Genomic DNA, 13,447 nt, shown 5'->3' with positions numbered 1-13,447 from the left:
TCATTCAAACTTAAGACTTAAAAAACATTAACAGGTAGAATCAGATTCAATGTAAGTTAAAGCGTTAACACTGCATGGTTCTGGTGAGAGATGTTTGGAGTGTCTGCTGTATTCATTCAGCCTCCAGATGCTAATTTGAGCAGTTGTTGGTATGAATTAGGTGCATGCATTCGACCCCAGCTGCATGAGGGTGTGCAAAGCACCGACGACCAAGGTTTGCTGGTCTCAATTTCACCATCTGGAGTTTCTCCTGGCATGAAAGTATTCTAGATTTTGCTCCGAAGGAGGGTTAGTTACGGAGCATAGTAAGACTCAACCACAAAATAAGACCCGATGACAATTACTTTTCTCACCAATTCATCCGAATTTTCAGAAAAGTGGTCACCGTTTGATCAAAATACAGTGGTGGGTCCTTTGGTAGTTCTTAAGTCGACCTATTATTACAGTTTATTGGTTAAGATGTTGTTTTGAAGCATCTTGCCCAGAAACTCTTAAGAGTCGTTTGGTGTCTGATCAGTGTGAGCTCTGAAACCACAATAGCAACAAGGACCCAGAAATTCAGTCTCTTTCAGAAAATCATTAAGAGTTTCCTTCTCAGAATTAGGACACCCAGATTAAAAAAAAAAGAGAGAGGGGGAAAGAGAGGGAGGGAGAGGGAAGGAAGAGAGGGTGGGGAAGGGCTGAAGGGAGAAGCTATGGTGATAAAGCTACCATAAATAAAGCTAATTTTTATTCATTACTTTAAATAAAAATGTATTTGTGCAAAATAAAAGTCACTTAAAAGTATGACAAGGAGTGACAGATGAAGGACATTGTTCACCTGAAGAGCTCTCAGCCGAAAGCAGAGCTCGGACCGTCGTCCCCTCCCCAGGGCTTTGCTCTCGTCACCATGGTCGTCAACAATTGTGCCCTTGGGCTGATGATGGAGAACTTGCTGGTGACTGTGTTTGGGGGCAAGAATGGGGGAGCTTAAGGCCTCAGTGTCACTCAGCTCCCCAGTGTAATCGAGAATCCCAGTGGCCCTGCCCTGGCAGTGGAGGCAAAGGGGTGAGAGGATGGGAGCAAAAGCCTTGCTCGGGGAGAGGTCGGTGCAAAGTAGCTTCTGAGCAGCCGGTCAGGTCACCGTGTGCGCAGGCGGCCTTGAGAAGCTGGCAGAAAGCATCACGACTTCCCATGCTGACCCGGGGGGCGGGGGGAGGGGTGAGAAGAGCGGGGCCTTCAGACCCTGCGGGAGTGGGGCTGGGAGGAAGCAAGCGGGCCAGTGCCGGCCCAGTCCACGGTCCCGAAGCTGGGTCTTGCCTCAGAAGAGCTGACGGCAACAAGGCCTGGGAGGGCCCCGGGGGCCCAGGGAGCAGGCCTTCTGGATGAATAGCACCCATAGGAACAGAAAACAAGACACAATTTAAGGCATTGTTTGTTTACAGTAAAAGAATGCGAGGGACCCTTAACACAGAAGGAATCTGGGCTCTCACTCTGACCTTCCTCGGTGGACCAGCCTATCGCTTAAGGTTAAAGCAGGGCCTCAAAGAGAATGAAGTGTGTGATGTCACGAGTCTTGTGCCAAAATGCATGTTTCTCGGAGAGTCCACGCTCGCTCGCTTGCACGCACACAGACACGGCACGCACACGCAGAGGACGCTTCGGGGTTGTACAAAATCTGAGGCAGCCCTGTGGGCGAGCGACCCGGCACACTGGAGCCAGTCCCCGCCTGTCCCTTCCCTCCAGCCCTCACGCGGGGGGCTGCTGTCCACTCTTTTGTGCAGGAGAAAGCACTGGGGACCCAACGTGGGACGGATGCTCTCTGGTCGCAGCAGCAGCTGGTGGACGGATGAGGGCCCAGGGAGGGAGGGCGGGTTGTACAGTCTGGGGACCCATCGCGGCCCCGTGAGGTGGTGCTGCAGAACGGGGGTCACGGGGGTGGCTGGGCATCGGCAGGTGGACCCCCGCACCGGTGGAGCCCTCTGGACTGTGAGGCCTCGGCCGTGTCCCCTTGAGTCCAGCTCTGAGTCTCCCAGCACCCCACCAGTCCCAGGCCGGCTCCCAGAGGCCTCTGAAGTCACGCTAAGTCCTGCAGAGACTTATTCAAATGACATAAGGTTTGCAGGTACCTAGAAGAGAAAGCTCAGCCTCTTGTCAAAGTTCTGACCTTTCAGGAGGGGACGGGGGTGGTCCCTAAGGGAAGGGTTCAGGCCTCTCCCAGTCAGTCTGTGAATGAGTGGGTGGTGGGGGAAGGGGAGAGGGCACAGCAGTGGTACCAGCCACCACGTGTTACGGGGCTGCTGTGTGCCAGGCAAGGCTCTGAGCACCACATCTGTATCGTGTCCTGAGTCCTCACAACAACCCCAGGAGGCAGGTACTGGAATTATCCCCATTAAAAAGATGAGGAAACTGAGGCTTAGAGAGGTGAAGTACACAGCGGGTGAGTGACAGGGCCGAGACACCAGCGCCCACGCTCTCCACCTCTATCCTTGGGTTAAAGCACAAGTGCATTTGGAGTGGAGAGCTGACCAATCCTGCGGGATAAGCACGTGCCTCTGGAGAGGAGAGGGGGTGGTTAGCGGGTGGCAGGAGTTGGCAAGTGGAAGCAGAATGAGAAGGGGGAAATTTGGGGATATCGGGAACCCCAAGGCTCCCCATGCTGTGTCCCCAGGCCCAGATCCCAGCTACCTTTACTGGGGGGACCACCAGCCCCAAGGTCAGGGTGTTTCTCCTTCCCCTCAAAGCTGCGGGGATGCCCCCAGCCCCAGGCCTCCTCCCCCCAGCACTGCCGTGGGGTTCCAGGAAATTTGATGAGAAGCAATTTCATCAAAAACAAATCCATCTTGGTGGCAATTTGGTCAAAATGATGAACTGGAAAAAATGCATCTCCTTGCACTGGGAGACAGTTATAAGAACGGTCACAGCAGCACTGTTCAGAATAGCCAAAAGCAGGAAATCATTCTTGGGATCACGGACAGAAGAACTGATAAAAAAAATTACAAGTAAATGAATGACAGCTATGCACACTGACATAGAGGAATCTTAGGAACATACGGCAGGAGAAAAGCAAGTCACAGAAGAAACTATACAGTTATGGTTCTATTCTTTAAAAAAAAGTTTTAAAAAAATGTACCCCAGACAACACATTAAGGAATCAAATACATGTGTTCACATTTTAAAGGAATGGTAAACAAACAAATCAGGAGAGAGGTCATGGGGCATAGGTGAGCGGGAGGGAGACAGAATTAGGAAGAAGCCCTTGGGACGGAGGTGTTCCGAGGACTGGGGAGGTCCCGCCTTTAGACTGGGTGGTGGGTACACGAGTGTTTGCTTTATTGCTGTGGTTTACACCTTACGCATATGCTATCAATAAAGTTTAAGTGTATTCAGTGCTAGCACACACAGTTTTAAGAAATGCAGTTCCACAAAAAAGAAAAGTCACCTTAGTCACTGAGATTTTCTACAGGAGTAGATGCATTTCTGTAACGCCCTCATCAGAGCCCCATTCCATCACATGCAGGTAGTGTGGCTTATTTCAATAATCCTCTGCTGTGGAATATTTAGTTTGGCCAATTTTTTCTTATTACATAAAGCAGAGGGTGGGAACATTTGTTTGAGAGTAAATTAGAAATAAAAAGGGAATAAAGCAGAAAACATAGAAGACCGTCTCCCTTAGGTCTAAAAACTGGACAAAAACACTTCAACGTTGCCAAAGCTTGTCATGGTATACCATGTTTGCCAGACGTGAAATTCAGTCCATTTGTCTTTCTGACCAAACACCTCCTCTACCAAGTGGGTTTGACCCAGTTCCCTGCTACCTGCTGCGCAGCTGCTGCTACCCTCAGGCTGCCTCCACCCCCAGAGAGCCAGTGGACACTTGCTCAGAGCAACCATCCCTGCTCCCGGCTGCCCCCCCACCAGGGCCACGACTGTCACTGTGGAGCAGACACCAAGGCCCTGCCTCTCTCTGCCCCCACCATCTGTGTGGCCCACCTCAGTCCTTGTCACTCCTCCGGGTCACCTGTGTGTGGCAGGTGAGCTCCAGCGCAATGTGCTCTCAGAGTGGCCCTCAGAGCTAAGGAGGGGCCCCAGGCATGCACGGAGTGGCCAGGGCAGAGGAGGTCAGGACACTCTTCCTCTCTTAACATGACCTGAGGCAGCACCTTGGTCATCGCCTTGAGGTAACCATCAACCAAAGACCCTGGTCTCCCCATCATGGAGATGGGCAGTTACATTTGCTCAAGCACAAAATACAGTCTAGAGACCGCAGAGCTGTAGTTTTCTTGTACGTCATTTTAGACATTTTATGGGCACCGACACGCATATAATAAATATGCACGTGTATTTTAATACAAATGAGATTGCCCTTACGCGTGTTTTTATACTTTACTTTTTCACTTATGTCTTGGAGCCCCTTTCGGGTGATCACACACAGATCAGGGGGTACACAGTAGGGGTTTACTGAGGGTCGCCGAGTTTCCAGGTGCTTTTTTTTCTCTCTCTATTAAGGACAATGCTGCAGTGGACATTCTCACCCATACACCTGTGTGTGCATGTGTGCGCATATGCCCCAGACAAATTTCTAGCAAGTGAGTTGAGGGATTCGAATGCAATTTATTTTCAGTTTCCCTGTGGTGCCTCAAGTTTATCCCTTTATCAGTCTTGTCCTACTGTTTTAGTTTGTCGAGGACTTTCTGCTAATTTCGCCGTCTAGCTTCTTATCGTGTAGAATTTGATCAGCTTGTTACATATGTCCTCATCGATGTTACAGATGAAAATCCTGAATAGGCCCAAACTGAGCACAGAATCATGGGACACACCACTAGAGACCTCCCTCTGCCTTATGAGAGCCGCTTTGAGGGGCCAGGAAGTCTGTGACTGTGCTGTGACCAGCACCACTGCAGCCCCTGCCCTCCGGGCCTCACACGCCTGCTGTGAACTCGGCACTACCTTCCTCCTCCTCGAAGCTGCCACCGTCTATTCCAGCCATGGCGCTCTCTCTCCAGACGGAGGAGAGGGACCCGGCTCCCCAGCCCCTCTTCCAGCTCATCCCTGGGGAACAGGTCAGGGCAGCTCAGTGCTCCTGGCCCCAGCAGCCCACCTGCTGCCCGGGCTGGTGTGAGGGCTGAGCAGCCACCCCTCTAGCAAGCCTGGACAGCAGAGGCTGTGCTTCCAGGCCTCTGGCTCAATGGCAGGAGGCTGAGCCAGCCAGGTCCCCGGCCCCCGCCTCCCCCTGAGGAAGCATGCGGTGGGAGACCTCCGGGCCGGCAAGTACAGACTCTGGTGTCAGGCAGACCGGGGTTAGATCTTACTCACCGTGGGGCCTTAAACAAGTGTCTGCCACTTTCTGAGCCTCAGTGTCCTCAGCATAAAACGGAGACAGTATAGGAACCTACCTCACAGGGATGCTGGGAGGATTCGGCCAATTCCTGCACGTAAAGCATTTCTCCTGAAGCCTGGTCCTGGGAGGGGCAGCAGTGGGGGGCGGGAGCAGAGCCTCAGGCAGGCATGGCGGACCAGAGGTCCTATTGGTTCAAGCATGCCAAGGGGCCGTACAGCCCCACTCACCAGCAGCACCATGGTTGCTTCTCAACAAATGAGCTATTATTATCGTTATTCCTAAGGGTTGTTGGGGGCAGGGAGGCCTTCTCGTCAGGTTGGAGTTTGCCCATGAATCAACTTTCGGGGGCGTGACCTCAGTAGATGCTGTGGCCTGACCCTTGGGGCACTTATCCCACCTGTAACCTATCTCTGATGGATGTTTCTGTGGCGTTTCCTTTAGTAGGAAAGACACAGGGGCCAGATTCAAAGTTCTAGTCTGAAGCTGGGCTTAGTTCCAAGAGGGGCAGGGGGTGCCCTGCCTCATGGGAAAAGGCTGATCAAAAGAGGGAGCCTGGGAGCTTAGCTGATAGGCTCTGGGGGAAGGAGGGAGGTGTGTTTTCTATGGACCCTTAGTCCCGAGGCGGGGAGAGGGTATTTTAGGTAACAAGCAGGACTTCGGTGACTTTACCTGAGGCCTGTTGCTTTTACATGCGTCATCCAGGTGCTTGTGCCACAGTATTGCATGAAAGCGGGAACCAGTCTGGAACTTGTAAACATTGCCTGATGGGTAGAAAACCACTGGTTAAGAGGAAGGTCACGTGGGAGGGTCTGCCTGTGACTGTGGCGTGAAGATAAACGTGGACCTGGGTAACTAAACTAGGGAAAGTCAGGAGCAGCCCCAGGCAAGCTCGGGGCACATAGAAGAGGAGGCTCCCGTGCTCCCCGCCTGTCTCTTTGGACCAGGGCTCTTAACCATTTTTCCGGCCATGGTGCCTTTGGCTCTGGTGAAGCCTGTGGACCCTTCTGAGAATTTTGTTTCAAACGCATAAAATAAAATACAAAGAAAATCAATAATACTGAAATACGGTTATCAAACTGCTAAAAAATAAATGAGTGATATCATTCTTTACGTGCTTATTTATTAATGCGCTAATGACAAGATCTGGGGGCAGGTCTGATACTGTACTGTAGCTGCAAAGGGCTGAACAAAAATGCTATTCTAAGATATCTGCAATAATACGTGATGTGAAAATATCCGTGGTTTCTCTTGAAGATAAAATCACAGGTATTGTGAACATTCTAGTTAGTAGTTTAATACTTATAATTAAAGGAATTAGAGGTCATGGGAAACAGAGATGTGATCTTTTTGCCACCCAAGTTCACAGACCTTTTGCATTCTATCCATGGACCTTGGCCACCTGCTGTGTCATATTTCCCTCTGCTTGGGGACAGTGCTTTCCTCTGGGCTCAGCCCCGAGAATGGCCTGTGGACCCCATGACCATACAGTCTTTAAGTCAAGCTGGTAGAGGTACAACCTTTACTTCCTAAAGAAACCACCTCTAATCTGGTCCCAGAGACTCACGGAAGAAACTCAAACAGTAACCAGCCTGAGGAAGCCCTATGACGTGTGCGTAGCCGTACGTGGTTCAATCATTCAGAAGCAGAGCAGAGGACTTGGCTCTCTCCACTCCCTGGGCAACTTGAGGCTCTCACTTCTTTAATTCCCAGCTAACAACATTCAAACCCTGACCCTCCACCAGCACCATCATCTGCATTACCCGGGAGTTTGTTAGAAATATAGAATCTTGGTCTCCACCCCAGATCCACTGAATCCAAATCTGAATTTTTACAAGATCCCCGGGCAATCGTACATGAACCCTGCATTAGAACATTCCTGTGAAGGTGTGAAGATGCTCAGGGTCTTTACACCTCCAGTGAACTTGCCTAGCTAGGAGACCCAGGAAATCCGGGGTTTTGTCACGTGACACAGGCTGCCAAGGAGGTCAGCATGGCCTATTCTGAACCTCACTGCAGAACCTCTCCTTCTCAGCATGGTCACGGGGCAAGAATAAAACCAGGAGGAACTGGGAGATGAATGGGCAAGTGAAAGTTGGAGTTTTATAGAAGGTTTCTTCTCTGATTTGGCCTTGGAGCAGGACACTGCCAGAGTCTCACGGCACAGGCAATGCCGGGGTGCCCTTGAAATCTCCCAACACCCAAGACTCCTCCAGCCGCATGGTCACTGCCTCATCCAGCGCTATGTTATTCATTCCAGGACCCTGAGGCTAGAGTTCCAGGGGTGATGGGCCCCAGTAGCCATAGGTGAAAAGGATTCCGGCTGCCACGTGCCATGCACACTGCTCAGTGGACACGCCCACCACGATCTAAGCAGCTTTTGTGGACCAACGAGGGACCCTGTGAACATCAGAACCTAAAGCAAAAGGAAAGCAGCAGCCTCAGAAGTGCCTACTGTTTCAAAACGCACATTTAGCAGCAGAAGAAAGAGGGTAGAGAGAAGCTGCAGGCGCCCAGCGCTGGCCTGCTGCCTACCTTTGTCGGGGTTATTCAGCTGGAAGATGTCCGGGTGCTCAGGGTCATCGGGCAGCTGCACCATCCAGCCCACGACGGAGACCTTTTTGCCAGGTGTGGATTTATACTGCAGAGGAACAACAGCACAAACGTGAGGCCCACACCCTCCGCTCCCCAAGGAAGGCCGACCTGGGCCAGGCAAGGTTCCTTCCACTCCCGCTGCCTTGCCCACCTCCACCCACCCCCCCCTGCACTTCGCACCAAACGAAGTGGCAGCACAGAGAGGCCTTTCGTGGAACGTACGTGTTTTCTGTCTGTGCCCCTCAAGGACTTGGCTCCGTAGTACAGGAGGGTGGATCCTGAGAGTATGACCCAGTACCTGGTCCACGAGGACAGCTGCAGAGGCAGAGTGACAATGTCACAAGTGGAGGGGCAGAGTCCCCCACTGCCTGACTAGAGACCCAGCTACATGGGTGGAAAGGGGGGGCCCCTCCTCCCGAGCAGTGCCAGCGCAGGCTTCATCTCGTCCCTGCCCGCCACCCCTCAGTGCCACTCCTCCCAGGGCCTAGAGGAGGGAGACTCCTCAGCAGCTCAGCAGCCCTAAGCCCTCCCTCTCCTTTACCCCAAGAGCCTTTCCTTTTCCCGTCTTGTTTAGGGCAGTGCCAAGGCATAACTTCTATGTATTCAGGTGACCTGAACCCAAGAATGTCCTGGGGAAAGAGTTTCAAAACACGGACAAGCTAAACCATAACTTAGAGGAACCATAATGTCTGCAATGGGGTGCTCTGGCTGCAAGCGGATGGCAGCACTTTGAAAGCATTTATGGCTAGAAGTGGGGACGCCTGGCAGGGCCAAGCTGCAGGTGTGGCTTTTGTTCCTCTAGGCATGAAGCAGACTGCTCTGCATCACGACCTACAAGGCTCCTCTTCACGCTGGCGGGGTGGGGGGGGCGCGCGTGGGGTTGGTGGGGGAACTGCGTCACCTCAGATGGCGAAAGCACTGGCTTTCAGACCTTTCTGATGACACCCACACGTGCATGTGTATGTTGAACTGAAAGAAGCTTCATGAAACAATATTCACTTTTACTATGTGTAAGAAACTCCGACATTTTCCAGTCTATTCTATCCTACTCAGAAATATGGGTCATGACCCCCTGGATTAACTTCATCGCTCACCAGCGGGCCAACCAGCATCTGGAAAATAGTGTCTCGCTCTGGCCTCAGAATGACTGGAGCCTGGACTCTGGGTACAGCAGGGCAGCAAGCAGGTCTGTACAGCAGACCAGATACAGGGCCTCATGTCGCAGGATGCTTTGTGACACTCTGGGTCCAAGGGACAGAGTGTGGCCCAGGGCTGGGATGAAGACTGTTCTCTTCACCCAAGAACCACCTAGCACCCGAAGACAGGGGAGCTTCTAGAGCAGCACCTGGGCTAGGGGCCTGGCATCTTCACACTGGGCGCCGGTAGGAGGGGGCATCTCCAAGTGGCTTTGTGGGCAGTGGACAGGGGCAAGCAGCAGCCAGGGCAGGACAGGAAGGCCAGAGCAGACACGGGCAGACGCTGCCTGGAGATGCAGCTCACAGGCGGGTTTGCAGGCAGCTTGCTGTGGATGCTCCGTAGAACAAAGAGGTCTTGGCAAGCGGCTGAGGGGTCACAGAGCCAGGGACATCTGGGTTCAGCACGTGGCGACCCGGTGGCTGGTGGGGGAGCCTGAGAGGCCTCCCGATTCCTTGTCCCTGTCCTTTCCACCACGCGTTTCATGATGCTGCCGAAGGGGGAGGGGATCTGCATCGGGATACCACCCAGGCCGTGCTGCCCGTCTCAGGCACAGTACCCACCCTGACTCCCAGGGTCTCCAGGCCTCCACCTGCCCTCAAGATAATCGCACAGCCCCATTCACCGCCTGCTCAATGTGTGCAGGGCCACACACGTGACAGTCCTGCCAAGTCCTCCAGGATGCAGGGACTATTTTATCTCAATTTACAGATGTGGAAACTGAGGCCCTGCCCACTCAGTGGCACAACTGGACTGGAACCCTGGTTGGCCGGTCTCTGGAGCCCATGCCCTCCCTGCTGCCCATGCCGCCTCTAGACAGATGTGCCTCTGCACTCACCGCGGGCTTCCGTCCTTCCTTGAGTAGAGTTTTCCTTCTCAGAGGCCCCTCCATGGTGGGGACCGCCGCCGAGCTCCCCAGCGTACAGATGCACGGGCCGGTGGGGCTGCGGGGGAGACCGCCAGTCAGACATCGCCTTGGAGGAGCTGAGGTCAGGCACCCCCTCACCCACTGGGGCCCACAGGTCCCCCACTGCCGGGTCCATAATGGCGCCACAGGACAAGGACTCAACAGTGCTGGCCAAGGCTGGGGAGAGGAGGGCCCCGAGGGCCCGGAAAACCTGAAGGACGGTGGCCTTGGGCTCACCCACAGCTGAGAACTTGCACCTCCCTCGTCTTTCTGAGTGCTGAGCGGCTCTATGCTTGGTGCCCACGTTCCCCGTCACCCAGGCCCCCAGCAGCAGCCGTACCCTATCCTGGCTTCCTCTCCACCTGCAGAGCTTGGGGCCTGCGCAGCACCTCCTCCTTCCTGTGTTGGCAGGAGCAGCGAGGAAGTGGGAGTGGAGGGGATGGAGTAAAAAGCGGGGCGGCGGCCCCAAACCCCCATGCCCTGCGCCTTTGCGGCAGGGCTCCTTTCTCGCCCTCTGCCATGGGGATTCGGGCGCCACCTACAGGTGAAGAGTCCAAGTGCAGCACAGCCCAGGCCGCTCTCCGAAGCACCAGCTTCAGCTCCCTGGATAGGCACCTCCCCGTAGACACCTCCCTCAACCCTGCATGAAAGCCGAGCAGCGCTCCCTCCGCATCCCAGTGGAAGGCATCACCATCCACTGGCTGAAGGAGCCAGAAGCCTGGGGGTTCTCTCCTCTCATCAGTTCACCCCCGAAACCTCATCAGTCCCAAGGACTCATTGATCCCGTGCCCCTAAATATGCCCATCTCAGCCACCCCACTCCCCTCACCTCAGGCCAGAACTTGGTCATCCTTTGAACGACTGCCCAATACTCTCGCCTGACCTCCCTGTGTCCACGCTTGCCTTCCTCCCACGCGCCCTGCACACCGTGGCCAGCATGACCTGGCCCTGCCAATACCCTCCCCCCACCCCCAGGCAACCCCTCCAGTGCCTTTGAGACCACCATCCTCTCCCCCTGCTGGACGTGGCTCTGGCCCACCTCTCTGGCCTCACCTGCCACCCTCTGCCCCGCTCATTTCTTACAACGAGGACTTTCCTTCACTCCCCAGATCACCCAGCTCTTCCTGCCTCACGGCCCATGGGCTGTCCCTTGGGCTGCAGGTACTCTTCTTACCCCTACACCTCTCTTCACTTTATTTGGCTGACTCCTATCACTCTTCCAGTCTTTTCTCCAGGGAGGCCTCCTCTCTGGACCATCGGCACCCGTGATTTTCTGTTCCGTTTCTGCTTTCCTGAAGCAACAGCCCTACAGGCTGAGGCAGAGGCTGAGTCCGTCTCGTTGGCAGCATCAAGCACAGTGCTTGGCACCCAGCAAGCACCATAGAGCTACTTGTCGAATAAATGATCACATGAATAAATGAATACCTGTAGACGCAGCTCCGGGTTCTGGGAGAATTCCGAACTGGAACCCGCCAGTTGGGCCCCAGCGTGGCATAGAGACGTCCCCTGCTTCAGAGGAAAAGGGTTGAGTTTTAGCAACAGCCTGGAAAGACCACTCCTGAAGGAGGCGAGGGCATCGCAGACTATGTGGTCATTAGCTCAGGAAGCCTCAGCCCCAACTCTTCCCCCAGCCTCCTCAGTCACACTGCAAGCACATCTGGGGCACAGCTGGAGCTGCTAGGTTAGTGAACACAACACCCCTGGAGCCTCCATCAGGGCGAGTCCCCAAGTCTCCAGGTAAGTGTTTCCTTAACCTTTTATCTGAATGTTCACCTTTCTTCCAGTGTCAAGGGGATGACTAAAATCCAGGCACACCCCTTATCCCAATGTGAGGTTGAGAGAAAATGCTGTGTAGCCCAAATATTCCATGGTCAATCCAATTAAAAGTGCACAGACACGGAATTGTGGGCCGTCTTGCATGTTGGCCCAGGGTGGGGATGGGGTGGGGCATGTGTAGCATCATTATTCACCCGGGCACTACTGAATTCCTCCGTTTGCTACGTCTTCTCCATCGGACAGTCTCTTTGCTGTCTCCATCTCAGTCTCAGATGGTTCCCTGCAAACCTGCTCTGTGACCTGCTGCAGAGTCCAAGAACTGGTGCTCCAGGACCTCTCCGTGGGCTGCCCATCAGGCCGCTCTCTCACCTGTAGTTCCCCAGCAGTGAGCCTTTCCAGGGGAAGACGTAGCTTCCAGGGTAGGTGGGGATCTTAACCTATTTGGGGGAAGGCTTCCGTCTTCCTCTCCTCTCTTCATCCTTTTCCTCTCTTGGCAGAATGACTTCCTGTGTCTACTTGATCCTTTACCTTCCCACCCCTGCAGCATGGTCTATCCCAGGGCTATAGCTTCCCATTGGCCAAACAATGATGCAACCCAATTTATAAAACCAGACAAGGTCCAGACGTCCTTTTCAAGTGCTCCCTCTGCTGTCCACTGCCAGTCCCAGGTTGCCACACGTTCCCCCGTGGCACTGGACACCTGGGGGGTGGTGTGGGGTCATCGTCATTCACTGCAGCAGGTGCATCGCGCCATCACCGAGCTCAGGTTCCTCCAAGGGGGGGCTGTGTTGCTCTCTGCCCCTCCATCCTCCGCTCAAGAAGGAACTGTTCTTGATGACCATCTTGGGTTTGCTGTCCAGAAGCCCACGTTCAGGGCTGGTGGGAGTCTGATGGTCCTCCAGGTCGACTGCCCTGGGACCCTGTCCCTTTCGTCCATCAGCCACTCCTCTTTAGGTGACAAAGAGCTGCAGCATGTGCTTGGTCCCCCAAGTCCCCGAACGTAATGGGTCTCAGCCCATCCCCCACCCAACCCTCGTGACAGATGATGGTCACAGGCCCACCCCACCCACACCACGAGCCGTGGCTCAGAGGTCCCGACACGCTCAACTCCCAGCCTACAGGCCACACTGCCTCCTCCCTCTCTTCACGGCTGGGCATGACACCATGGCACGTCACATCCCCATGCTTGGGCAGGCTGTGCAGAGCGCCAACAGACCGCCTCCAGGGACGCTCCCCTCCCCAGCCGTAACCGGGATCGCTCATGAGTCAGGGCAGGGTCTGACAGTGAGCATCTCTGTGCCCGGAGGATGTCTCCTCATTTGACCTGGATTCCTGCTCTGAGCCGCCGTCTGTTTGGAGTTGGAGGTGGAGCCTCCTCTGGCAGAGCTGGAGCCTCCGGCCCCTTCTCCACCTTTCTTCTCATGAATCTTTGCTCCTGGTGCCCCAGGACAATGTGTGACGGCAGTGGACCGTTCCACAGATGAGGCGATGTGGTTGGTGCTGCTACCATCTCTCCGTCATTCTCTCCGCTTCTTTGAGACACTGCGTGGCTGCACACTTAACAGACGTTTGGCAGGACTGACGTTTGTTGATGGAGAGCTTTAAGTCAGCGTCTTCCAACCAGTCTAGGCTTTTAAGCAGTCTTTCCTCACGCTCTTC

At 54.2% G+C, this 13,447-nt stretch overlaps 1 protein-coding gene across 4 annotated transcripts in view; it reads right to left on the bottom strand.

Moving 5' to 3' along the window:
* Window positions 1–2,078: 2,078 nt before the first annotated feature.
* RALGPS1 (Ral GEF with PH domain and SH3 binding motif 1) overlaps window positions 2,079–13,447 on the bottom strand; it is a 301,912-nt gene continuing 290,543 nt past the window's right edge. For 2 of the 4 annotated variants that reach the window (XM_007471712.1, XM_007471713.1), the window contains 6 exons: window positions 11,438–11,521; window positions 9,945–10,050; window positions 8,135–8,227; window positions 7,853–7,958; window positions 5,990–6,081; window positions 2,079–2,108 (listed from right to left, as the gene is read on the bottom strand). In XM_007471712.1, the coding sequence (XP_007471774.1) occupies window positions 2,079–2,108; window positions 5,990–6,081; window positions 7,853–7,958; window positions 8,135–8,227; window positions 9,945–10,050; window positions 11,438–11,521 (511 nt within the window). Of the gene's footprint in view, window positions 2,109–5,342; window positions 5,442–5,989; window positions 6,082–7,852; window positions 7,959–8,134; window positions 8,228–9,944; window positions 10,051–11,437; window positions 11,522–13,447 lie in introns of those variants that run through there. The other 2 variants (XM_007471714.1, XM_007471716.1) reach the window with 2 other exon arrangements.

Source organism: Lipotes vexillifer, unplaced genomic scaffold (assembly GCF_000442215.2).
Source record: "Lipotes vexillifer unplaced genomic scaffold, Lipotes_vexillifer_v1.1 scaffold98, whole genome shotgun sequence".
NCBI lineage: Eukaryota > Metazoa > Chordata > Mammalia > Artiodactyla > Lipotidae > Lipotes > Lipotes vexillifer.
This window is presented reverse-complemented; position numbering and strand designations above follow the sequence as displayed.